Source organism: Crassostrea angulata, chromosome 6, assembly GCF_025612915.1.
Source record: "Crassostrea angulata isolate pt1a10 chromosome 6, ASM2561291v2, whole genome shotgun sequence".
Lineage (NCBI taxonomy): Eukaryota > Metazoa > Mollusca > Bivalvia > Ostreida > Ostreidae > Magallana > Magallana angulata.
The window spans coordinates 8,941,746-8,969,306 of record NC_069116.1 but is presented as its reverse complement, the minus strand read 5'-3'; the positions used below and the strand labels follow the sequence as shown (position 1 = coordinate 8,969,306).

General features: G+C 34.4%; 4 protein-coding genes, 1 non-coding gene and 1 pseudogene across 5 annotated transcripts in view; 1 reads left to right on the top strand and 5 right to left on the bottom strand.

Moving 5' to 3' along the window:
• Nucleotides 1–2,245: 2,245 nt before the first annotated feature.
• LOC128190137 (uncharacterized) lies at nucleotides 2,246–4,658 on the bottom strand (annotated as a pseudogene).
• Nucleotides 4,659–5,355: 697 nt separating this feature from the next.
• Nucleotides 5,356–6,050, bottom strand: LOC128186758 (uncharacterized). The gene has a single exon (XM_052856646.1). The coding sequence runs from the start codon at nucleotides 6,048–6,050 to the stop codon at nucleotides 5,403–5,405; it is 648 nt and encodes a 215-aa protein (XP_052712606.1). The 3' UTR covers nucleotides 5,356–5,402.
• Nucleotides 6,051–7,758: 1,708 nt separating this feature from the next.
• Nucleotides 7,759–9,544, bottom strand: LOC128190712 (uncharacterized). Its single transcript, XM_052862853.1, has 2 exons — nucleotides 8,529–9,544; nucleotides 7,759–8,219 (listed from the first exon to the last, which is right to left on the bottom strand). The coding sequence occupies exon 2, from the start codon at nucleotides 8,142–8,144 to the stop codon at nucleotides 7,803–7,805; it is 342 nt and encodes a 113-aa protein (XP_052718813.1). The 5' UTR covers nucleotides 8,145–8,219; nucleotides 8,529–9,544; the 3' UTR covers nucleotides 7,759–7,802.
• A 1,053-nt stretch (nucleotides 9,545–10,597) lies between these two features.
• LOC128186634 (uncharacterized) lies at nucleotides 10,598–14,368 on the bottom strand. Its single transcript, XM_052856469.1, has 4 exons — nucleotides 14,230–14,368; nucleotides 13,251–13,551; nucleotides 12,848–12,952; nucleotides 10,598–10,874 (listed from the first exon to the last, which is right to left on the bottom strand). Exons 2-4 carry the CDS (start codon nucleotides 13,519–13,521, stop codon nucleotides 10,636–10,638), a joined length of 615 nt encoding a protein of 204 aa, XP_052712429.1. The 5' UTR covers nucleotides 13,522–13,551; nucleotides 14,230–14,368; the 3' UTR covers nucleotides 10,598–10,635.
• On the top strand, nucleotides 14,352–14,424 carry Trnaa-agc (transfer RNA alanine (anticodon AGC)). Its single transcript has one exon. It is a non-coding gene; the product is annotated as a tRNA-Ala (tRNA).
• An 8,243-nt stretch (nucleotides 14,425–22,667) lies between these two features.
• LOC128187131 (uncharacterized) overlaps nucleotides 22,668–27,561 on the bottom strand; it is a 6,683-nt gene continuing 1,789 nt past the window's right edge. The window contains exon 3 of the mRNA XM_052857349.1: nucleotides 22,668–27,095. Coding sequence (XP_052713309.1) covers nucleotides 23,080–27,095 — 4,016 coding nt within the window. The 3' untranslated portion in view covers nucleotides 22,668–23,079. The remainder of the gene's footprint in view (nucleotides 27,096–27,561) is intronic.

Below are 27,561 nucleotides of genomic sequence, written 5' to 3'. Positions count from 1 at the left end.
TCCAATGACGTTGACAATTACAATCAAATCTGTTCGGTTAGATTGTGATAATACAAAAAAATACATATAAAACTTGCGTCACTAGTGTTGCCGAATGGCTTCATGAAATTCGTACAAAAAAACGGATATGGCATTTTAAATCATAGCCTGTGAATCATTCCATGGAACAACAAATTCATTATCACTCCTACAAAACATGATAATCTCAAAGCTTAAAGTTATCTGGTGCTTTTTCCGATTAGAGACATATTTAGTACTTTTTTATATATAATTCGAGGAATCTATCTCAAACTTTAAATAGTGATTTTTGGCAATCTCAAACACCAGTATATGTACCCTCCAAATATGTAGGGTTTTTTTTAAGGTGGGGGTGGGATGATAATGCACACGTATGTACGTGCGCGCACAGACAAATACATTTATTCAATTAAATAACAGACAAGAAAATCAAGCAAATCAAAACAATATGTAAATTGATAAATAGAACCTGGAAATGCGTTGTAGAAAACCGATGGTCAGTCTTGAATACGTAATAATAGAATGAGCGACTGGCAGTGGTTTTCCGACAATGCGGAAATGAAAGGTTGGTGTTTTTCATAAATAATAGAATGCGTACATGTACTTCTAATACGCTTAGGTATTTAAAGTTATATAAAATTGTGTTATAAAAGGATTTCCAATATAAGATGTCTTTGTTTATATTTATGCCCCCAAATATTGCAAATTTGTGACTTAACACACAAGAATAAAAAGCACAGATAAAAGTTCAATACAATAATATTAATTCATACTTCCCATCAATATAGGAAAATACTAATTTATTCGATACATATATTGAAGATAAATTATGCAAATTCCGTTAGAGTTTTAAAGCTATAAAGCAATTAAATCACGGATTAATAAACAGGTGGATGCAGTGTCTTTTGCCTCTTAATTCTTGAAACGGTACTTGAGGTTAAATAATATTGCAATACAGAAAACTTTTCTCTCTAAGGTTCAAGTTTTATAGTCAATCATTAAAGAAGTTGACAACAGAAAGACTTATCGACAAAGATATCAAAAACATCATGACTCTTCATTTGGGTGGGAGGGCATACAAATTAGCATTGCAAATATAGGCGTACATAACGTTTAGAAATTCATAGATATCTCATAATGTCAGTTTATTCTGAATAATATAATTGATTAAAAATCTTCTCAAAAGCTCGCGTGTAGTACATGTACGAATATGTAATCTCTCATCAACAGAGAGTAAATTTTAAAAAGCTTAAGATTCGACTAATATTGCAACTACTACAATATGCCTTACAACAGATCTTTTCATATGCGCCCCCCCCCCCCCCCAAAAAATAGCAAGGAGCTCTTAAAATCACGATTTCGATCCATGTAATTTCACAGCTAGTTATTAAAATAAAAATATTATATTTAATATGAAACCTAAATCACAACTCTTGTAGGAATATAAACATTGCAGATAAAACAAAATGGAGAAAAATCTATCTATAGAAAATGTTGGAGGTTCATAGAAACAATTTACTATTTGAATTAAACAATTCGTAACGGTAGCTATATTTAGGGAACTAACTGTTTGCTTAACCCCGCTCATTACATCCCCGTTTCAAGGAACTTTTAAAAATAAATGAATAAACTACCTTTTCAAAAATTTAACCCAAATTACCTCTTGTCCAAAATGATATTTAGTGACAACTAAAATCTTTCATAAATCTCTACTTACCCTAAAATACCGTAGAAGCGATTGCAGTTGAAATTCCTGGGTATAGGAGCCTGTCTAAGGGACTCTAGCAGAATGCGAAATTTAACGCTCTCTGCTTTTACGCAGTCACCCAATAGACAAACTTGAAGTTCTTTTTGCACACAAAATGTTCAACTCATCTACACTTGGCTAGAATATATATATGACAGACACCTGCTCGGCGATACTAATACTATGTCAAATATCGTTTACCAATCAAATTGAACGTGCTCTTACGTTTGCTGTTTATCTCGAGATGAATTCATTTATATGATGACGTGGATTTACAAACTGTTGGCGAAAAACAACAAATCCCTTCAATACGCTTCCGATTAAGAATTAACTTGTAAAGACTCCATAACCTCAATTTAAGGCGTGAAAATATTTTGGTGATTCTTGCAGGTATCACCGTGTAGTTGGGGCTCTGGTAATAACTAATAATATTCAACCTGAAATACAGGACAGGAGACAATATAAAATTCACTTCTTTATTATTCGGAGTCCGTCGCAAAAGTGTGTAATCAATAATTATTATAAACACTACTTATACAAAATGAAATATTAATCTTAAAAGGGGAGAATTAGCTTACAATAGTTATGCTTGGCTATGAGAGGGAATTGAAGGCAACAAACCAAAAAATGAAAATAACATGTTATTGTTTACATCAACAATTTCCGGTCAACACCACACAAGATCATGACTTCCGGTTACGCAATTATAAAAACAGCGGATGTCTTCGAAGCATATATCTAATTAGCTCGAATGGCACAAATTGATTAAACAACTGTGCGTGTGAATTATCGACTGATGGCCTCAAGTTATTTGTCTAAGTAAATTTTATGTAAAATTGATTAAAGTAAATAAATATAAAATATACGTTTTCAAAATTAAAGATAAAATAAATTATGTGCAACTTATAATAAATTATAAGGAAATGGTCAAAAATAGAAAAAAATATATTTGAGGGTCAAAATGACACTATGATAATTCCCTCTTGGTCAGAAAAATCTTTGTCCTCAAAGATAAAAATGACACATACACTTTTCAGGTAATGAGAAAAAAACAAATGAAGTAATATGTACAACAGAAGTTAATACAATAGTGCAATAAAAATAAGAATGCACATACCAAAACATAGGTACAATGAACACTAAAATTCAAACGCTGAAAAAAATTTCTCAATTACTCACAAGTCATGCCAAGATGTTGCAAGGAATATTAGATGGCTCTTACAAAATTTGGAAATATTGGTGGTGCGACAACAGGAAATATGCTGTGTATGGATGCCACATAGTAGTATAAAGTAGGGATAAGGAAAGGTAAAGATTGTGTACAGTGTAAAATTATGTCAGTATTAGTAGGTGCCTTTACTGAGAAGCACTAAATTAATAATTTCGCAAATCATTAAAATTTTAACACAATTTGATACAATGTACACAATGAGAAGGGTTAAGGAGAAAAAGAGGTGGAATGGATTAAAAGGTGTTCTCATTTTTCATTGGGTTCTTGTTTTATACTAAGCATGGCAGTCTTGTGCGCAAATGGTTTAAATCTTTCACTTAAAAGATCCTTGAACCCTTGCAAGTTTTGAAACTGTCCTGGGTTGATGGTCTGAAACCATGTTCCAGCACTGCCATCTAGAAGACAAGGAATATAGTCAAGAACAGCATTGTCAGTAATCCTATGGAACTTCTGCCACGCACTGAGCTTGGATAACCAAATACATGGTGATTCAGTGGCATTAAATTTTGATAATTGGGCAATAGTAGCCATGTTTGTTAGGTTAATTGAATCTGATGGAATGCTATCACTAATATAAAGTTGTTCAGAAAACTGCTGATCTTCGGTTCTCTCTGCGTTTCGAGAATCAATGTGTTGATGCTCTGTATCCTCAGCTGCGATATGTTTTCACGGTCCTCTGTTTGTTGGCCTGCTTCTTTGGTAATTGCAGGCTCGTTAAAATGAACCTGCACGTCCTCAGCTGGTAAGTTGGTTTCACTCAAGTGAATATGTTCCTCTGTTTCCACAAGAGGATGGTCTGCCCCAGTTTCTTGATGGCCAGCAGCGTTGTCCAACGTTGGTTGCTGCTGGGACTCAGCGGTACTGGACTGGGAGTGTTGTCCTGTCTCTGTATCCTCTGGTGAGGTTAGGAAGCTGGGAGTCCTATTCCTCAGGTTGTAGTTCAGTGGTCTGTTTGCTTTCATCCGGGATTTTTCGGATCTCTGCACCAACTTATCACTGTGTGATTGGGGCTCTGGTGATAACTAATAATATTCAACCTGAAGTACAGGACAAGAGACAATATAAAATTCACTTCTTTATTATTTGGAGTCCGTCGCAAAAGTGTGTAATCAATAATTATTTTAAACACAATAAAAGATATAAAACAATGGTACACTGCATTTTTAAAATGAATGTGCATAATGATGTCACAGAAAAGTTCATGTGTTAATTAAAAACACCATTATATAATCACACAATTCATATCAGGTACAATAACATGTCTACTATAAATCTTTATCATGAAAATAAATGAATAAAGTCAAAATGAAATATTAATCTTAAAAGGGGAGAATTAGCTTACAATAGCTATGCTTGGGTATGAGAGGGGATTGAAAGCAACAGACCAAAAATAGAAAATCACAGGTTATTGTTTACATCAACAATTTGCGGTCAACACCACACAAGATCATGACTTCCGGTAACGGGGGGGGGGGGGGGTGGCTATCAAAGCTTACACACCTAGTCCAGCTTTACTAAAAATCTAATAAACTATGCGTAATTATAAAAACAGCGGATGTCTTCGAAGCGTAGGATGGCACTAATTAAATTAACAACTGTGCGTGTGAATTATCGACTGATTGCCTCAACTTATTTATCTTAGTATATCTTATGTAAAATTGATTAAATTAAATAAATATAAAAATATAAGTTTTCAAAATTAAAGATATAATAAATTATGTGGAACTTATAATAAATTATAAGGTAAGGGTCAAAAATAGAAAAATTTATTTGAGGGTCAAAATGACACTATGATAATTCCTTCTTGGTCTGAGAAATATAAAAATGAAACATACACTTTTCAGGTAAGGAGAAAAAAATTTGAGCAAAAGAAAACAAAAGTAATATGAACAACAGAAGTTAATACAATAGTGCAATAAAAATAAGAATGCACATACCAAAACATAGGTACAATGAACACTAAAATTCAAACGCTGAAAAAAAATACTCAATTACTCACACACTCATCTACATAAGTAAGTCAAGCCAAGGTGTTGCAAGGAAGATTAGATGGCTCTTACAAAATTTAGAAATATTGGTGGTGCGACAACAGGAAATATGCTGTGTGTGGATGCCACCTAGTAGTATAAAATAGGGATAAGGAAAGGTAAAGATTGTGTATAGTGTAAAAATTATGTCAGTATTAGTAGGTGCCTTTACTGAGAAGCACTAAATTAATAATTTCGCAAATCATTAAACTTTAAAACACAATTTGATACAATGTACACAGTGAGAAGGGTTAAGAAGAAAGAGTGGGTTGGAGGTGGAATGGATTAAAAAGACTGGATCTAGTACTGTTCACATGTTTTATTGGGTTTTTGTTTTATACTAAGCATGGCAGTCTTTTGCGCAGATGGTTAAAATCTTTCAATTAAAACGATCCTTGAACCCTTGTAAGTTTTGAAACTGTCCTGGGTTGATGGTCTGAAACCATGTTCCACCGCTGCCATCTAGAAGACAAGGAATATAGTCAAGAACAGCATTGTCAGTGATCCTATGGAACTTCTGCCACGCACTGAGCTTGGATAACCCAATACATGGTGATTCAGTGCCATTAAATTTTGATAATTGGGCAATAGTAGCCATGTTTGTTAGGTTAATTGAATCTGATGGAATGCTATCACTGATATAAAGTTGTTCAGAAAACTGCTGATCTTCGGTTCTCTCTGCGTCTCGAGAATCAATGTGTTGATGCTCTGTATCCTCAGCTGCGATGTTTTCACGATCCTCTGTTTGTGGCTCTGCTTCTTTGGTGATTGCAGGCTTGTTAAAATGAACCTGCACGTCCTCAGCTGATAAGCTGGTTTCACTCAAGTAAATTTGTTCCTCTGTTTCCACAAGAGGATGGTCTGCCCCAGTTTCTTGATGGCCAGCAGCGTTGTCCAACGTTGGTTGCTGCTGCGACTCAGCGGTATTATACTGGGAGTGTTGTCCTGTCTCTGTATCCTCTGGTGAGGTTAGGAAGCTCGGAGTCCTATTCCTCAGGTTGTAGTTCAGTGGTCTGTTTGCTTTCATCCGGGATTTTTCGGATCTCTGCACCAACTTATCACTGTGTGATTGGGGCTCTGGTGATAACTAATAATATTCAACCTGATATACATGACAGGAGACAATATAAAATATATTCTTTATTATTCAGAGTCCGTCGCAAAAGTGTGTAATCAATAATTATTTTAAACACAATAAAAGATATAAAACAATGGTACACTGCATATTTAAAATGAATGTGCATAATGATGTCACAGAAAAGTTCATGTGTTAATTAAAAACACCATTATATAATCACACAATTCATATCAGGTACAATAACATGTCTACTATATATCTTTATCATGAAAATAAATGAATAAAATCAAAATAAAATATTAATCTTAAAAGGGGAGAATTAGCTTACAATAGTTATGCTTGGCTATGAGAGGGGATTGAAAGCAACAGACCAAAAATAGAAAATCACAGGTCATTGTTTATATCAACAATTTGCGGTCAACACCAGACAAGATCATGACTTCCGGTTACGGGGGGGGGGGGGTGGCTATCAAAGCTTACACACCTAGTCCAGCTTTACTAAAAATCTAATAAACTATACGTAATTATAAAAACAGCGGATGTCTTCGAAGCATATATTTAATAAGCTCGGATGGCACAAATTGAACTGTGCTTGTGAATTATCGACAGATAGCCTCAAGTTATTTATTTAAATAAATCTTATGTAAAATTGATTAAAGTAAATAAATATAAAATATAAGTTTTCAAAATTAAAGATACAATAAATTATGTGGAACCTATAATAAATTATAAGGTAAGGGTCAAAAATAGAAAAATTTATTTGAGGGTCAAAATGACACTATGATAATTCCTTCTTGGTCTGAGAAATCTTTGTCCTCAAAGATAAAAATGAAATAAACACTTTTCAGGTAATGAGAAAAAAAAATTTGAGAAAAAAAATGAAGTAATATGTACAACAGAAGTTAATACAATAGTGCAATTAAAATAAGAATGCACATACCAAAACATAGGTACAATGAACACTAAAATTCAAACGCTGAAAAAAAATTCTCAATTACTCACACACTCATCTACATAAGTAAGTCAAGCCAAGGTGTTGCAAGGAAGATTAGATGGCTCTTACAAAATTTGGAAATATTGGTGGTGCGACAACAGGAAATATGCTGTGTGTGGATGCCACCTAGTAGTATAAAATAGGAATAAGGAAAGGTAAAGATTGTGTATAGTGTAAAAATTATGTCAGTATTAGTAGGTGCCTTTACTGAGAAGCACTAAATTAATAATTTCGCAAATCATTAAACTTTAAAACACAATTTGATACAATGTACACAGTGAGAAGGGTTAAGAAGAAAGAGTGGGTTGGAGGTGGAATGGATTAAAAAGACTGGATCTAGTATTGTTCACATGTTTTATTGGGTTTTTGTTTTATACTAAGCATGGCAGTCTTTTGCGCAGATGGTTTAAATCTTTCACTTAAAACGATCCTTGAACCCTTGTAAGTTTTGAAACTGTCCTGGGTTGATGGTCTGAAACCATGTTCCACCGCTGCCATCTAGAAGACAAGGAATATAGTCAAGAACAGCATTGTCAGTGATCCTATGGAACTTCTGCCACGCACTGAGCTTGGATAACCCAATACATGGTGATTCAGTGCCATTAAATTTTGATAATTGGGCAATAGTAGCCATGTTTGTTAGGTGGAATGCTATCACTGATATAAAGTTGATCAGAAAACTGCTGATCTTCGGTTCTCTCTGCGTCTCAAGAATCAATGTGTTGATGCTCTGTATCCTCAGCTGCGATGTTTTCACGATCCTCTGTTTGTGGCTCTGCTTCTTTGGTTATTGCAGGCTCGTTAAAATAAACCTGCACGTCCTCAGCTGATAAGCTGGTTTCACTCAAGTAAATTTGTTCCTCTGTTTCCACAAGAGGATGGTCTGCCCCAGTTTCTTGATGGCCAGCAGCGTTGTCCAACGTTGGTTGCTGCTGGGACTCAGCGGTACTGGACTGGGAGTGTTGTCCTGTCTCTGTATCCTCTGGTGAGGTTAGGAAGCTGGGAGTCCTATTCCTCAGGTTGTAGTTCAGTGGTCTGTTTGCTTTCATCCGGGATTTTTCGGATCTCTGCACCAACTTATCACCGTGTGATTGGGGCTCTGGTGATAACTAATAATATTCAACCTGAAATACATGACAGGAGACAATATAAAATTCACTTCTTTATTATTCGGAGTCCGTCGCAAAAGTGTGTAATCAATAATTATCATAAACACAATAAAAGATATAAAACAATGGTACACTGCATATTTAAAATGAATGTGCATAATGATGTCACAGAAAAGTTCATGTGTTAATTAAAAACACCATTATATAATCACACAATTCATATCAGGTACAATAACATGTCTACTATAAATCTTTATCATGAAAATAAATGAATAAAATCAAAATGAAATATATATTAATCTTAAAAGGGGAGAATTAGCTTACAATAGTTATGCTTGGCTATGAGAGGGGATTGAAAACAACAGACCAAAAATAGAAAATCACAGGTCATTGTTTATATCAACAATTTCCGGTCAACACCACACAAGATCATGACTTCCGGTTACGGGGGGGGGGGTGGCTATCAAAGCTTACACACCTAGTCCAGCTTTACTAAAAATCTATTATACTATACGTAATTATAAAAACAGCGGATGTCTTCGAAGCATATATTTAATAAGCTCGGATGGCACAAATTGAACTGTGCTTGTGAATTATCGACAGATAGCCTCAAGTTATTTATTTAAATAAATCTTATGTAAAATTGATTAAAGTAAATAAATATAAAATATAAGTTTTCAAAATTAAAGATATAATAAATTATGTGGAACCTATAATAAATTATAAGGTAAGGGTCAAAAATAGAAAAATTTATTTGAGGGTCAAAATGACACTATGATAATTCCTTCTTGATCTGAGAAATCTTTGTCCTCAAAGATAAAAATGAAACATACACTTTTCAGGTAATACCAAAACATAGGTACAATGAACACTAAAATTCAAACGCTGAAAAAAAATTCTCAATTACTCACACACTCATCTACATAAGTAAGTCAAGCCAAGGTGTTGCAAGGAAGATTAGATGGCTCTTACAAAATTTGGAAATATTGGTGGTGCAACAACAGGAAATATGCTGTGTGTGGATGCCACCTAGTAGTATAAAATAGGAATAAGGAAAGGTAAAGATTGTGTATAGTGTAAAAATTATGTCAGTATTAGTAGGTGCCTTTACTGAGAAGCACTAAATTTATCATTTTCCAAATCACTAAAATTTTAACACAATTTGATACAATGTATACAGTGAGAAGAGTTAAGGAGAAAGAGTGGGTTAGAGGTAGCTGCAGAACTGTAGCTTTCCGGGGAAAAAATATTGACAGACCGGAGAGCTACAGGGCCACCCATTGAAAAAATTGTATATTTATTGCGCAGAAAAACGTGCGCTAGTTTTCGACTGATTTACCTTATTTTTACGCAAATTCTGTAAAAGCAATTAGTACCATTAAATTTTTCATGAAATTTACTACTGATATCGTCTCTTCACTTGCCTCGATCGATCGAGAGAGAGAGAGAGAGAGAGAATTGCTCTAAATATTGAAAACATTCTTCCAGTTTCCCAAGGCCTCATCGAATAGTACTTGTCTGTTATTTCTACAAGCAATTTACCTTTTTACCTATTTGTGTCATACATGATAATGTATGCAATTATATAGCCCTCTCTTATTTTACTTTTATTTATTGTCAGATAAAAAATCGGAGAGGGTTTCATCAATATTGCAGCTATAAAATAAGCTTACGGAAATCTGTAATGAACTTACGTCTGATACAAATATTTTTAATACACCTCTGACGAAAATTTTAAGGGTCCTCCACACCTTCAAACTTTCGGATAAACGCCCAGACTTCTCTATTCCCTAGAGTCTAGCATTCGTTCATAATATGGCAGAAAAAAGGTTCAATTTTTTAGGGAAAAGCAACTTTCAAAAATTCATCGCTATTCATAAAAACACGTCCTTACTAGGGACTGCGGGTCATAAGACCGACGCTATACCCAGTGTGCTACAGAAATGAATTAGACGAATCGGATATTAAACAGTTCCACAAAAGGCTAAAATTGCAATGTTGGGCCTACTGTCATAAAATGTGAATCACAGCGAGTAATTGTACAATATAATGATGTTTTGCTAGTTGCATGCAGTTAGGAACTGGTTACTTGAAAAATTAACGAATAACGATTTATGATAAATGATTATTAATAGTCTCTTTATGTCCCTTAAGATTTGTTATAACAGTAACTGAGTTTTCTCTTTTTTTTTGTTTCATTGTTGATAACAAAGGTATACTTTTTTATTTTGTGAAGTAGTTTTGGAAACAGGGAAAAGAAAGTTTACAATACTAAATTAATAAGTCAAATTTTAAGCAATGGTAAAAATATGTCATGACTTCTTTTGATGGTTTTGAAAAATACAAGTGAAAACACAATAACTTTAGTAATAAATCAAAATAAAAGACAACTCATTTTCATATGAAATTTTTATTACTAATTTTACATCATCTATCGATACTTGAACCTCTTTCTGACTCGTTTTCCTCTCTTGTAATTGTATTTTTTTCTCAAAAACTTGATTCGTTTTAAAATTTTCTCCAGTTCAGAAGGGAAATTATCAGCGAGATATCTTCCCTCAAATCGCAGTCTTCTGTTCAATCGGCCCAGCTCGTTAGCATTATAGCCAATCAGGAAGGCAGGGCCCTTAATCAAATCCACTGGATGAATTGTACCATCTCCAAGTATATCTGATATAATAAAACAAATCATGAAATGAACATGACATGTGAATTAATATTCATACATTGATTTTTTTTTCAATACAATAGTTTCTTCATATACATATTAAATATAGGGCATGATTTTCTCTTCGGATTAAAAAATTGTTGAATTATTTAGAATATGCATGTACAAATGTAGACAATATACTTGAATGAAAGTAAAGTCAAAGGAAACTAACAAACAAACAAGACACAACATGCACCTGTTCAGGATGGAAACTCTGGTCTTCACAGATACATATTTTTGACTATATTACAAAATTTAAGAGAAAATTCCAATGGATTGTTATCTAAACTAATGTAAAAAGGAAGAACTGTTTCCGAGACTTCTGAAATGTTCCATACTGGCTTCAAATCTTGACTTTCAATATAATAGTGCTGAAACGAATACCATAAATCAGTATTCGAATATTCGTGAGTGCTATTCGATTCGTATTCTAATATTCGTAGACGTCATAGACAATGTATTAAGCATATATGATAGTTTGTATTACTAAGTGGGTGTATGTGTTGACTGCTTAAACATGTCAGTACGAAGTTGACACTTAATGCATGAGTATCCATTGAATTGGGTGCGCATTTAATATTTATATGCAAATAATAATAATATACTGATTTTTTTTTAAATTTCCATCAAAAACAATCAAAAGATTTATTACTTTTTTAATAATATACTGCAGTCCTGACTCCTGTATGAGACCGATACGTAACTTCGTAAGTCAGTCCAAATATTTCCGCCATGTTTGATATAAAGTATTAAAAAGAAAACTGATAACGCTCATAACTCCGGGAATGTTCTGTTTATTTAATAAAAAAAACAAATTATACCGAGGTACATGTATCTTTTAAAAAAAACTTTCGATATTACAATTTTTTTCTTCAGCGTCTGACATGAATTGAAAAATCCAGAATGTTTGTCTCCGTTCGATGTAAACCCTGCTTTTACTTTCAAGGTAAACAAGCATGGCGGAAGAGTCTATTACTGGGTGAAGTAATAGACTCTACCAAGCATGGCAGTCTCTTTACTTTCGTTCCGAGTAAAATGAAATAACATGATCTGCATAGTTTACAGTACTTGATATGGATGTTTAACATGTGATCGAATATTCGAATGCTAAATATACATTCGAATATTAGAAATTAACTATTCATTCGCGAATATTCGAACATTCGTTTCAGCACTACAATATAATATCTAATACTTTTCAAATGCAATGTACTGTAATTTTTGCAATATTTTGGGGAAGACAGATTTTGATATACATCAGAGATTATTAACCAAAACAAATTGGTGATATAGAAATTGTGGACAAATGCATGAAAAATTTGCATATTGATTAAAGCGGCTGGTCACAATTTTGGTCAAATTTTATTTTTCTGTTTTCATTATTTACAATGCTTTAAAAATGCATTTCTAATGATCAAATAAAATTTGGGTGCCAGTCAATGAGTTTTAAGCAATATACAGGGCTCACAATTCTTCTTCATGTAAACAAGGCTTGTGCCCTGTTTTTGTTTACATAGATTCAATAAACCAATAAAAAAATCTCTTTCAAGCTGATTTGTCTATCTTCTTATTCATTTTAAGCATTAATAAACAGTTTCTAATGATTAACCGATTCATTTGAGGTCCAAAACTGGAATTTTTACTTCTACATTCGAAATGTAAACAAAAGCTTTGTTTTCATAGTGAATAATTGTAAGCTCTGTAACTCGCTTATAACTCAACAAATGACTCTCCAATTCTGGTTGCCTATTAAAAATGCCTTACTGAAGCATTGTAAACATCAAAATCGAAAAATAATTTTTTACCAAAATCATGACCATGCCCCTTTAAGTATATAGTAACAGTAGTTTAATATAATATAAATCTAAATAAACATATAATAAAGCCAATACGCCCAATTTTGAGTTGAACATCTGTGTGAGACAGAACTAACCTATATAGTCATTGGCTCCCTGTAAAGCTGACTTGTCCGACCATTTGTCCTTGTAATTGAATGGTAATTGATGCTTCAACTCTTTGTTAACTCGTGGCAAGGTAGCTGAGGAAATCAACAATGGTATATGTATATATTTACATCCACTAAGTAATAATTATGATTCCCTCTATTTCTTACAGAAATTGAATGTAATGCACAGCTCTATAGAAACTCACAGGACTGAAATCTACACGCTCCAGTTCTAACCAGTCTATTGATTGATTGAAATATACCGAAAAAAAGAATATTTTCAACATAATTTATGTTAGCTTTGTTTCTCTTATTGATAGTGGGACAATTTAAACAGAAAATTGCAATCTATGAATGGTATTTTTAACACAGGGTTTTCTGTGATTCTTACGTCCAAAACGCGTCGAGGTAACAAACTGGAAACGTTTCGGCCAATGTCTTCTATACGGGGACTGTGGCTCATATTTTCTGTCCCCATCTCCAATTACAATGGCATCTTGTTTTGGCTCTCGTAAATGAACTGCGCTTCCATGAAACTGTTTAGTTGCTGTGAGGCATAATGTTGGATGGTCCTGTTGTTTAAAGAGTTTTTCTGTGAAGTTGGTGGGTTTAATTGTCTTGCATAATGTGGCAATGGAACAAAACTTCCTAACTATAAACATCCTGGACTAAGATATATAATTTGGCATTATCTACAAAATAAATTTGTTAAAGTCTCATAAAAAATAATTAATCATCATATCCCTGATCCAAATATATGGCCAGAAATTAGTCCTGAATTTTAACCCTTTCTATTTGTATCAGGAACATTGGTTACATAGGTTACAATGCCTGATTACAAATGAATTATAAACTGTATTGTATGTAATGCAGTTGTCACAGGTTGCAGTGGTAACATTGGTTACTGTAATACATATTTGACTATACCAGGTAGAAATTTAACAGTTTTGTCATACATGTTACTTTATCACCAGAAAACAGTGCTTTTTTACTGGTTACAAATGAACTGATGTAAAAGTCAAGACTAATTTCTGGTCATTTAGTTGCATGCATAACAGTGTTTCCATTCTCATAGAATGCCAGGAATAAAACCTTACATGACGTTACACTATGCTCTGTAATAAAACATTTTTTTTTATCTCTTAAAACTATGTGGCACTAGACAGTACCTGAATAAAACTTATAAAAGATTGAGTGGATAAGAGAAAATTCGAACTACCCACGCTTTTGTATTGACTATTCTGCATTGTCTATGCAATTCAATGAATGCGTTTGCATTTCATAAACCAGTTTTCATGATATAAACAAATATATTATTAAAAAAATTACAATATAATTCATAACAAAATACAAATATAATTTGTTCTCACCTTTTATTTTGCTGGTGTTGTTTGCTTTAATGAAAATATCTGAGGTATATCCGAAGTGGAAATCAAGGTTAAATCCTTGAAGCAATGAATATACTGAGTATTAAACCCTTGGTTCAATATGTGGGGAATTAGCTCAAGTGGTAGAGCGCTCGCTTAGCATGTGAGAGGTACCGGGATCGATACCCGGATTCTCCAAAATTTTTCACATTACTTTATAGCTTTTGATTTTTTCTATACAATAGAACTTTGGAAGTACAATAAACACCCCTGCGAATGTTATTGTCATTTAAATTTTAGACCACGTGGTTTTATTTGACCCTTTCAGTTTTGCAGTAAAAATCCCCGTGCCTGGTGTTTATAGTCTATTTTATAGAATCTAGGTACTTGTTGTCAGATATAAATTCTAGACGTATATTGATTTTAAACTTTATTTTCATTAATTGGTGGATAAAATGTGTTCTAGAAATAAATGTGACAATACAAAAATTAGTTTTTTTTTCTGCTGTTGCAACAATTACATGCGTAAAAGAGATCCTCCCTATGAATTAATTTTCGATCCGCGCCTGACCTAGTAATAACATCAATAGTGAAAGAGACTATACTATTTTATGCAGAATGTTCCTTGAAAATGGCTCGATATACTAAGTTTTTATGTAAAACATTCACCCATTATTTTTTTTAAAACATAGTACATGTATTGCACACCACAAGCATCAGACATGGCTATGATTTTATTTAGCAACCCAATGTTTATATTTTCAACCACTCTACACGTGGTTGAACACGAACGATAACTCTGTTCTAAATAGCATCGTTAAATTTAAATAACCGCTAGATGGTGAAATAAGACATACATCTTAAAAGATGTTCATGTTTTAAAATAAATCAAAGTAGGACATGATATGAACATTGACCAGTACTTACGTATTTTGAGAATATTATCCGAACACTTATAGCGAAGCGAGCTCTAAGAACCAGTGTGCGCGGGAAAAAGAACGAGCTAAACCTACAGTTCATCAAACAAAATTTTTTGTCTACGTCCCATAATGCTCTCTAATGTTTACACCCGTGGTGCTATGCCAAAAATGGCCGACTTTTAACTCGTAATTTACGGTGACTTAAAGTTTGAAGACACGTTTTGAGTACCGCATATGCTTTGGCGAGACTCAAAAGATTTGTTACATGCTTCCATACCTTCGTATTGAGTCGAGAAACGTAAACAAAGACGAACAAAGTCATGTATGACGTCACAGTGCACTCGCGCTATATTTCCCGCGAAAAATTTAGAGGTGGATCAAACATCTGTAATGAGTGTACTGGCTATTTCAGTAAAGTCTGCGATACCTGTCTCATTGACATATGATTTGTTTTTAATCTTTTTTTAATATAGAGATTTTATATATATATAAACTAGCAAGAGCCATACTTTACTCAATTTTTAAGCTAATTGTGCATGCATGTACAGTAGGCAGGTAAGTATATGAGTAGGCAGGAAATAAACAATAGGACATTTTGAACTAAATAAAAAGGAATAAAGAGAAAAAATAAACAGTTAAAGAATTTATGTAGATATTGCATATAGTCAAACCATTAAATTTAAAGGTGGGAAATTACACACCTACAAGGGGTGTTGCGCTGTATGTATCATAACCATTAAAATTAGTACCTTTGGCATACTCATTGTAGAGCAATACTCTCTCAAAAATTCTTTGACGTTCGGTGATACTTAAATAACACTAGGTTGACAATGATGCAAGGTATGTGTAATTCTTGCTGCGCTCGCCAGAACGGTAGCACCGTAAAACATATTACTTCCGCTCGAAATTTCACAGGAACTGAACCAATCTCGGTAAAGTCTCGTGAACTTTCATTCGAGCACCTCTGGATTTATTATATACTTAGCAACGATAAAGAAAACATTCCGAACTCATTCGCAGGGGTGATAAATATGAAATTTTACAGGTAGGAATATAATTCAAAGAAACATACATGTACGTTCTCTTTTTTGTGTGGAAGATCAGTGTTCGGTATGTCCGTCATCCAGATCCATGCCTTTCCTATATAAAGCTTATATAAAGTTACCCCCCCCCCCCCCAAAAAAAAAGATGCTGGAGTATTTGGCGTTTAAGGTCAAGATCTAGTATATGAAAAGTGCCTACAGGTTCATAGAATTTAAGATATAATTTTTTTTTCAATGATGCTTCATAACGATAGGGTGTATCGGGCCAAAAGTTTTTGGTAAACACAATGAAAAATCATATTTTAAAGGTCATATGAAACGATATCCTGACCATATTGAGTTATATACGGGAATGAGTTCATAAGTGCCTATTTAATAAGACTGACATTGTTTTTTTGATATTTTATGCAAAATGTGAGCGCCACAGTCGATCAAAATTACTTAATCGGGAAAAGGAACATTGACTTACGCGGCTTACCTCCCTTGCTTATGACGTCAGTAAGACCCAATCGCCTTATAAAGCTTTGTTGTGAATACAAATATCCATGTCATTTTGCAGCATTTTAAAAGAAAAAAAATACTATTTATATAAAAACTTGTATTATTATACAATAATCAACCACGTCAGTATTTTTTCTCTCAAGAAATGAAATCGTGTGCGTTTTTATTTACATGTAATAGCGTGTACATAATGATATTCAGTTTCGAGACTGCAGGGAGAATAAATGATTTTCTTCATAGATCCACATGCAAGTATAATATAATTTTAATATAAGCATATTTATATGTTTTATTTTGATCTTTTTAATGAAATTGACAAATTCAAAAATAAGTCTGATCGTTTTTTCCCATTTGCACGTCCATGCAATTCATTAAGATTTTTTTTCTAAACAAATTGTAGGCCTCATTGTGCCTCATTCGCTTCACGATTATATTGTTTGTTTCACTTTCAAATTCACAAATATGTTACCATTTAATTATTTCTAGTCTAAGAGAAATTTCTTCCAATGTTTTGTTTTTGAAACGTGTACTTGAATGTGCGGTGTTTTGATTTTAAAAAGTGTATGTGCGGTGTTTACTCACAGATCCCTTTTATCTCACTTTCTTCCGCAATGTTTTCTTTCGGTTTTTTTATCATTATTGATGCTTGTTCTTAATAAAATCTGTTGATTATCTTCACATTCGTTCACAACTATTTTTATCAAACAACCGATTTATTTTACCGATACATTTCTAAATCCTTAAATGACATATTTCCGCGATCTAATTTAATAAAACTTTAATACACGTGTACACAAAGTATTTTCTAAAGATATTGCTACATGTATATATATCAATAAGTCAGAAATTTATATTATTTTGATATAAAATTTAAGAATAATTTTGCGGCATTTTATAGCAGCTCTTAAATACAAACTATGTACACAATGCCTCAAACATTTTCATTGGCCTGCCTTATATACTTTTTTATGTGACAAAATAAATCAAATCAATTTAAATGCTTTAATTCCCTTTAAATGTAGCTCAATCATTATACGTACCGAAGAAGAAAAGGATGTTTCTATTTCAAAAGGATAAGGATAATTCATTAATCAGCTGTAAATGTTGGAGCATTTCTTTCGTTAAATTTCCACTCCAGTACGGGATCTTCATCGTGATTTTACTTTTGTGAGAAGCTGATATTAGATTTATTCATTAACGACCAATTAAAACTAAGTCATCTGTAGGCTACTACGAAATCAAATGATCTCATTTGAAAAGAAAGACACGTTCATATATGCAAAAATTACTAATAATTAATCAATAAACTACTGTAAAATTACACTAGTTTTAATGCATTGTTTACATCGGTGGGTCTTTGTGACGTCATAAATCCACAAAATCAAGAACGATAAGCAGGCAAGAATTTTTTCAGGTGCTCAGTTTTCACGGTTATTTCTCAGTAATGCAAAGGCAAAAAAATCTTACATCATGTATTTTAACATTTGTTTATACCAAGCTTTATATTCATGAAAGAAAATCATAGTGTTAAAAATCGTTTCATATGACCTTTAAACTGTCATATTCAATGAAATATGAATGATATATGGAACAAATATCGGAGTTATCTAGAATCCATACAGTATCTCCAAAAACGGAATTAAACAAGCTCTTGACCTCCTCTTTAAAATGATGTCAAATTGAATATAGGTATATGGATTACTTTTCCATGTCAAGAAATTGTTTAATTTTCTAAAAAAAAAAAAAAAAAAGATTCTTCAAATCAATTATATATGACGGCATAATGGTTCTAGTACCAAAAATCAATGCTCCAACTAGGACGATTGCAGCTAAAACTGATACTTAACTTTAAAATTGGTCCAGACATGTTGGCTATATTTTCAGATTTAATGTTTTTTGATGTTGTAGGACAAACTTTAGTTACAACAATCCAGTTTTGTAAAATATGGTAACCTAGACGCCATTTTGTTTCCTAATCGGCAATAATAAAATGCGTTGCCACAATCGCTCGCTGGCGACGCGCGTTCTGGAGGTCAGCATTCGGCGACGAAGGCAACACGGCAAATCCGGCTATGCCGGTTAAATGGATGGCACCCTAGATCTTGACCTTAATCATTTTATTGATTACTAAAATCACTCAGTAGACAAACTAAGGATCTAATAGAAATTTTGGCGTCATATCACGGCCTTTATTTCAGTTCAGATTTTTTAAATTTAAAAATGATCAAAGTAACAAAAATTTTCTTTATTAGAGTACTACTATTACTTATTAGGTTAGTTACTGACTCACTACGGAAATATATTGGGTTGATCAATCTCATAGATGGCGAGGCGAAGCCGAGCCTTCTATGAGATTGATCAACCCAATATATTTCCGTAGTGAGTCAGTAACTAACCTAATAAGTGTTTTGTTTTCTCGAGGACTATCAATCGACATATTAATTCACAAATAGCGATGATCTACGCAAAGCCATACATGTACAAGATGCCTTACATCTCGTCCAATTTAACTCTTTTAAACTCTTCAAAATTTTCAATCTCACCTTTCAAATACTCTTTCAAAATCTTTGCTTCACCCATGTTTACTTACAATGTTTTGTTGCTATTCAATTTTAAATGTTTTCTCCCTTCCCTCTGCAGAGATCGAGATTTGAGCAAATTTCGCCGCTGCCACTTTGTTCCGCTCCAGACAAAACAATGTGACGTCAATATTCTAAGGGCAACTACTCTAATTTTAAAGAATTTCAAAGGGCAACTACTCCAAATACTTTAAGAACTTACGGTATGCAGTTTATGTACAAAATACTATGAAATGTCGAAATGAGTAAGCGAAGCGTCGACCAATGACGGCCATATTGCCTAATATTATTTCTCACAGAACAAATATAGAGATATATGAGGCAATCACGTGCTATGTTTAAACCAATGAAAATGTGACATTTCAGTCCAAGGGAAAAAAAATGTATATATTTACATTCTACTGTGTTTTTCCATAAAATTCCATGATGTTTAAATGCCTCTAAATGCAACAAGTAGTCAAAGGTCAAATTGGCGAGTTTTATTATGACGTCACAAACGTTGAACGCTGTAAACTGCAACGTCACAAGCGAAAATCAAAGTTCACGCTTATGGCTGTTACTGTGGCTCTTCCATTGATATTAACTTACCCTTAGGATAAGATAGGAATTTTAAGGTATGAATCACATTTGCAGACAAGGCAAGAAGTTAAAAAAAATGTAAATATAAGCATTAAATCATGATTTTTTGAAGTATACACTCTCATAACTGCAGCGGTGTGTGCATACAAATTTTCATAACGCGCCAACACACGTTACTGAATTTGTATGCACACACTGTTGCAGTTATGAGAGTGTATACTTCAAAAAATCATGATTCAATGCTGTAATATTTACATTCTACTGTGTTTTTCCATTACATTCTGTGATCTTCAAATGCCTCTAAATGCAACAAGTAGTCAAAGGTCAAATTAACGAGTTTTATTATGACGTCACAAACGTTGAACGCTGTAAACTGCAACGTCACAAGCGAAAATCAAAGTGCACGCTCGTGGCTGTTACTGTGGCTCTTCCATTAATATTAACTTACCCTTAGGATAAGATCGGAATTTAAATGTAAATATAAGCATTAAATCATGCGCGTCACTCAATTTGTATGCACACACCGCGGCAGTTATGAGAGTGTATACTTCAAAAAATCATGATTCAATGCTATAATATCGCCAGTGCATTGTTACGTCATTTTTCGCATATCATTTTATGTGATGATAAAATGACGTAGCATTGTACTGTGCATTGTTACGTCATTTTTCGTATATGTTATCTGATGACGCAACAATGCACTGGCGAGAAATGGTCATTGGCGAAAAATCGTCATAAATGAAATGAAAAAACAATTTGCAACCCAGGCCAGTGATCGCATTCTGAAATTTTAAAACCCGAATCAAAACTTCAAATGTAATATTTACATCTACCGAGTATCATTCCCTCTGTTTCTAATGGAAACTTATAATTCATAGTTCTATATATTGAAACAACCAAACTTAAATCTACATACCCCGTTTATCGATTAGTGAAAACTCACAACGACTGAAACAAGCTGACCGGAAACTGACAGGACTGAAATCTACATGCCCCTTTTATCTATTGGTGGAAACCTATAACGACTGAAACTAGATGACAGGAAACTGACAGGACTGAAATATACACGCCCCGTTTATCGCTTGGTCGAAAGCTACAACGACTGAAACTAGCTGACAGGAAACTGAGAGGACTGAAATCTACACGTCCCCTTTATCGATTTGTCGATACCTACAGCGATCTACGAAACGTCACGGACTGCACGAAATAATCATGATGATGTCAGACTCAAATTGATTTGCCTTATTCTTTTTGGGAGTTGATTTTTAATCAACTCTCCTATGCAGTCACGCGGACAAACCGAAAGTGAAACAGTGTTTGGACCTCAGCACAAATCATTGCTCCTGACAAGACTTAGTTCTTGAAAATCATTGATGAATTCGATGTAATGTATGCTAAAGCATTGTTTTTCAAGGAAACTTATTTACAAATACCTTAAAAATAGTCAGATTTTAAATGGTACGAACAATCTAAATATTTTTTGTAGTCGTATGTATTCCTACGCTAGAGTTCAATATAGTCTCGTTCAACTCGACGCTCGGCTGTCTCCGTAAACCCTTGTCGGAGATTAGCGGTGTCAGCCGAGCGTTTGGTTGAACGAGACTAGAGTTTAATATTGCTTGGATCCATACAATTTTCGAGAAATATTTTTACCACTGATACATAGTTTGATTGAATTAGTTTTATCTTTAAATATTATTTAACATGATTCATATGGAGGTTTCTCGACATTCTAATCGAAAAAGTCAAAAAATTCATATTATAAAAAAATGTGTAATTCAAATTAGAAACTACATACATGTACTTGTCATGCAAAATAACATATCATTGATTTTAAAATAAATAAACATCGACAAAATCAACTCCCATCAGTTCTTCAGTACTTTGATTGCTAGCGGGTTGTGAAGGTAGCGATTATTACAGAGAAAATTTACATAACCCACTAACTCTGGTTATGCAATGTCGCCACCTTTTAATATACCGCATGAATCACTAAAGAAAGCATTTTATTGTTTGAATATAAACAACACTCGCGCATAAATATTCAGGACACATGGACCATGGGCACCTGACGTAATATATTTTTCTTTTAATAAAAAAAATACCCCCGATATCAATTTTGTTCTTACTACCGGAAAATATATAACGCCATAAATGCATGGCACAAGATGATTCTATAAAATGTTTAACATGTAAGTTTATCTTACATGAAGAGACAGAGGTTAGCCAACTGAGAAAATCAAGCCTGCTCTTTCTAAAGAATCTATACAACTTACTGTATTTTCTTTATTACATTTACATATACTTGGAATCCTTGCCTATTTTTGTGTTCATTTGTATATATTTACATCTACCAAGTATGATCCCTCTATTTCTTACAAATACTTTAGTTAATTCGTAGCTCTATAAAAACAAACAGGACTGATATCGACACGCCCCTTTTTCAATTGGTCGAAACCAACAACGACTGAAAGCAGCTAACAGAAAACTGACAGGACTGAAATCTACACGCCCCATTTATCGTTTGGTCGAAACCTGCAGCGACCTAGGGAAAAATCACGGACTGCCCGAAATATCAGGATGATGTCAGACTCAAATTCCCATAGGAGACGATTTGTTTGTTTCGTTTTGTAAAATATTTTCTTAGATGATTCATGCCGGTTATGAATGTAGCGATCATTGCAGAAAAAATTACATGTAACCCGCTCACGCGAGTAATGTATTTTTTTCTGCAATGTCGCCACCTTCATATACCGCATGAATCTCCAAAGAAAGCATTTTATTGTTGAACACGAACCTCATATACCTATGAACTGGTCTTGTGTGAATAAAGAATTGAGTTTATTCATGTTTAAAATTTTTAGTTCGGTTGTTATATATTGCATGTGGGGTGTTTTTTGCATTCAGATTGGTGTCATGAAACGAAACGATATATACCCATATATATACTGTGTAGCGACAACACCAAACTATGGTATTCTAAAATAAGTAAACAATTTATCAAAAAACAACATCTCTTTGAGGTGTAAACTACAACAACATAAAAGTAATTAATTTAAGAACAAACAACCATAACATCAATAGCACTTCCATACAAACTGCTGCAGTTAATTAATATGATGTATGAACACATTAAATTATTCAACGGCTGAGCCAGCCATTGCCTAAAGAACCTTCATCATTAAAAAAAAGTTATATAAAAAAGGGAATCATCCAACTCCTTCATATGCTCTATCCACTTGTTTTGTGGACTTCGTCAATGTGGTTCACAATAGCACTTGACGTGGCAAAGTCCATGCCACAGAAGGAACACTGGTACTCGTTACTCCTGTGCTGAGTCTTATGGATCTGTAAATGCCATTTGGACATGAACTTTCGATGACAAATGTTACATTGCACAATGCCTTCTAAGTCTACTGACTCGTGCGTCTTCAAGTGTGTCAAGTACTTTTTCTTCCCAGTACATTTATACAGACACAATGAACACTCAAACCATTTACCATCTACAAAGTTGATTTTTCGCTTCCATCCACGAGAACTCTCCGATAGAGGGCGTTGTCTAGTATTGGTTGACCTTTTACGAGCACCTCTTCTCTTTTTCTTACGACTGATTTTCTTTTTCTTATTGTAATATCTCGACTTCCAGTCTCTCTCAAAATCAGAAGCAGAATCCGAGCTTGTTTTCGACTCTGAAGAATCGCTGACCTCTTTGTACTTACTGCCCTGACGTGCGGGGAGTCCGTTCTCTGCCTCGCCTTCGTTGTTAGTGTAATCGGACGCATCATCTTCAGCAGTTTCTGTACTGGAGCAGTCCATTAAATCCTGGGCTCGGTGAATGGGCGGAAGCTCAACGCTCTCGTCCTCGTCCGTCTCAGACACACGCCTGAAAGTCTGTTTTCGCCTGTTGTTCTTGACCACCTCAATGTTTGATGTTACCGGTTTGAATTCAAAATCTGCCTTTATTTCTGATGCACGAAAAGTTTGTTTTCGTTTATTTTTATTCATTTCTGAATCATGTTTATTTGGTGAAGTTGTACTAGCATTAGAAGATTCTGGACTGTCTAGTGAGTTTGGTTGAATTGGTTGTTTTGTAATTATAGAAACGAAATTCCGTGTTACTTGTAATGGTCGTGCATAGTTGTGCATGTGGGGTGCATCATTAACTGTTGTTTGAACTCTACTTGAACTCTGTGTATTCTCAATGGACGGGATTTTTGACGTGAGTGGTACAAGTTCCATCCTAGGCTTGGGAGTTGCACTCGTTTGGTTTCGCAGTTTGGTGTTCTTTGACGAAGTGCTGGACCTATTACCGTCACCAACTTGAACACTTTTCCGCAGCATAGTTTGGATACGGTCTTGTACAAGAGCAGAAATGTGTTGTGCGCTTGTAAACTGTTCGTCCGCTGCAACGCTTGTAGCCTTTACTAGTATAGGTACTCTAGGAGATAGAGATCTAACCTGTTGATTGGTTGTTTCAACATCTTGTGTGACAGGCGGTGATTCCTGAGTAGCTTTGGACTTATCAACCTCCACTCGAAAGACATATTTCCCTTTCATATGAAGTGTCATGTGATGCAGAAGATATTGGGACGTTGGAAACCTCGAAGAACACATCCCACATGTAAAAGGCACCGGATCTTCAACAGTATCAAGTGCAGAGTTCGTTTTCTCTTTAGCCTCTGTGTCTTTTACTATAGTTCTGTTATCGAGTTCTTCTCTTTTCATGATTTTCTTAGGATTCTTGGTCTCCAGAAATTTACGATGTTCATTTTCATGCAGAAGAAGTTTTTCCATACTTAAGAATGGTATTCCACAATACTGACACTCTAACAAATTGTAGGGATCTATGTCTCGTGTTTCTGGGGAAAAGTGGTCAAATAAATGACTCATTATCTTTCCAATGTTAGAACAATTCACATTGTGAAAATTACACCCACAAAAAGCGCATTCCAATTTAGAATCTGTCATTTCTTCTTTGTAAAATTCACCTAGATGTTGAACAATGTGAATTTTGAGATTATCCAAAGACTTGTATTTCGAGGTGCAGTATTTACAGAAAACATCGGGATTTACGGATCGTTGGTGAGTTTCATCTGTTCCTTTATTTGCAACGTCTTCTAGGTTTTCAGTGTTTTCCTCTATTTCTTCCTTCCATTTTCTTTTCTCGCCTTTATGTTTCTGCATATGAACTGTTAATTCGGCTTTCTTAAAGAACCATTTAGGACAATGGCGACACCTAAATGTTTGGTGAGATATACGGATGTTGTAATCTTCTTGTAGTTTCGCTATCTTTTCTAAACCACTTTCTGCAGCAAGTGATGCTTTGGTGGCTCTGCGTGGCCCTTTTCCACGATATTCTGTCTTCTCGTGATTTTCTTCATCCTCTAAATTGCACAATGATTCGTTTGTCCTAACCTTTTTCATCGGACTTTCAATGGTTACATTTTCGTTCTCGCCTGTGATCTCGGCTATTAAGTTCTTCTTTGACTTTCTTTTAAATTTTCCGCTTTTTTGGTAGACGATTTTCCCTGAATTATTTGGTAATACATGTTTGTTTCGGATGTGACATGCCAGACTCTGTTGTTTATCGAATATTTCATCACAATAGCCACAAGCATAGGTGAGCTCTCCATTGTCTTTGGTTTTGATCAAAGTACATTTTTTCGTGAATTGTTTGGATTTGTGCTGATTTTTTTCGATTGATTTAACTTCACCAGTTTTACATACTTTGTATTTCAGGGCATCAACATGCCTCGTTTTGACATGGATAGCCAAATCTTGACATTTAAGAAAATTTTTCCCACAATGTCTACAAGTATATTTTTTATTATGTAATCGCAAAATATGTAACTTAAATCGTGCTTTGGTCGATATAATACAACTACAGAATAAACATTTGAACTGGCCATCCTCTCGAAGTGTATATGCCGCCATCTTGTCCTTTTTCTCAAGTTCCTCACCGACATCGTCACTGTTAAGACGGGAATTGTTTTCAGTCTCCAAGTTTGGTAGAGAATTGAAATCGTCAGATTTTACGGGTTTGAAAATGCTATCGTCGTCGGCTTTAATAAACTCCTTTTGACTATTTGCTTTCATTGTCTTTTTCATTCTTCTCCTTTTCTTTGGTTGAGGTGGGCCATTTGTTTTGGAGGCCTTAGCTTTCGCCAAAGCCTTTCTATCTCTGAGAGATCGCGATGTGATGTTGTTTTCGCACACGTCACTATCATCCTGAGCGTGAGGGAGGTCCTGAGAAGTGTTCTCGGGTCGTTCTGAGAGGGAATAAACGTTTTCAACGACCAAACAGGTTTCGTTTTCTTCCAGATTTATTAAAGGATTGGAGTGAGGTGTAGAGTTGCTTTCCTCGGTGCAGGCTTGACCACCGGAAGGTACATTATCTTTACTGGTCACCGATTCACGGACTTCTGCTTTCGCTATTGTCTCGTTTTCATTTTGATGAAAATCAACACTTTCACTTCGTACATCAGTGATAAGAAGCGTACATTCATTTTCACTGTTCAAACAAAGATCGTCCTTTTCAATTGATTCTATTTTATCTCTTTTTTCACAAGAATAAACACCATCGGTTGGTTTGTCATGCATAACTTTGGAGCAGTCTTCGTTACTAACAATTTGTGATTCTTTACCATTAGATTCCATAATTTTAAAAAGTTTTCCATCTTGAAATTCTTCCGATGGAAATTTTGTCGCATTCCTTTCACTTTCGACATTGGATTCTGATTTCACAGATTCCACTGAGCCTTGTCTACATTCTGACTGGTCGCTGTCGGATTCACTCTCTTGTCCGGTATTTTCGGAGACCTCATCCGATTTTTCGCTATCCACAGATGAAGCATCAGACTGGCCATCCTCCCCTGATGATGACTCCGGGTCGCTACTCTCTGTATCCGATGACGAGAGATCCCTCTCAGACGACCCAAGGGGATCCACTGCAAATAGTTTCTCTGCCGCTTCCTTCAGTTCTACAGATAATTGGCCCATGCGCTCGGTATTTTCCTTTTCTATATCGCTTGATGTGTCTTGTGTGGCTTCTTTCTCTCTGTGTTCTAGATTCTGTACGACTGATTGGCTTTCCCTGGGTGGTGCGTCGTCTGACGTCGTCTCTCCTTCTGGGGACCCACATGGTTTCACTTGAAACAACTTTTCCGCGGTTTGTTTGAGTTCCACGGATAAGCGGTCCACAAGTGAGTCAATATCCGCCGGAAGCTCGGGTGTGTTCAGTGTACTCTCTGGAGATTAAATACAAAAAATTAATATAATTAGTTTAGTGAGATGGCAAAGAATTCAGTTTTGTCAATCTAAATTAAAAAAAAAAAGATATATCTTAAATAGTTACTGGTGAACAGAATTTTTGAAGCGTGTGTGTCTTTTTAACTGTGATAAACATGCAGTTACATGTATAAGAAATTATACAATTATACATAATTAGAACCTTTAAACAACAAGAGAAATTATTAGTATACAAAATTATTATTCAGTTTATTTCAAAACACATCTATGCTTTAAACTATCACAATTATATAAATACTGCCTGTCATTTTGAGCAGCAGGCTAAAAAAAAGACCTCTCCTTCAGATAAACTGAAACATTTGACACTCGATCAATCAAAAGTTCAGACATCGGACTAATAAGAAGTTTATAGAAATCAACTACCTGAACTTGTTACTCAACTTTCGATATTTGTGTATTGACCAT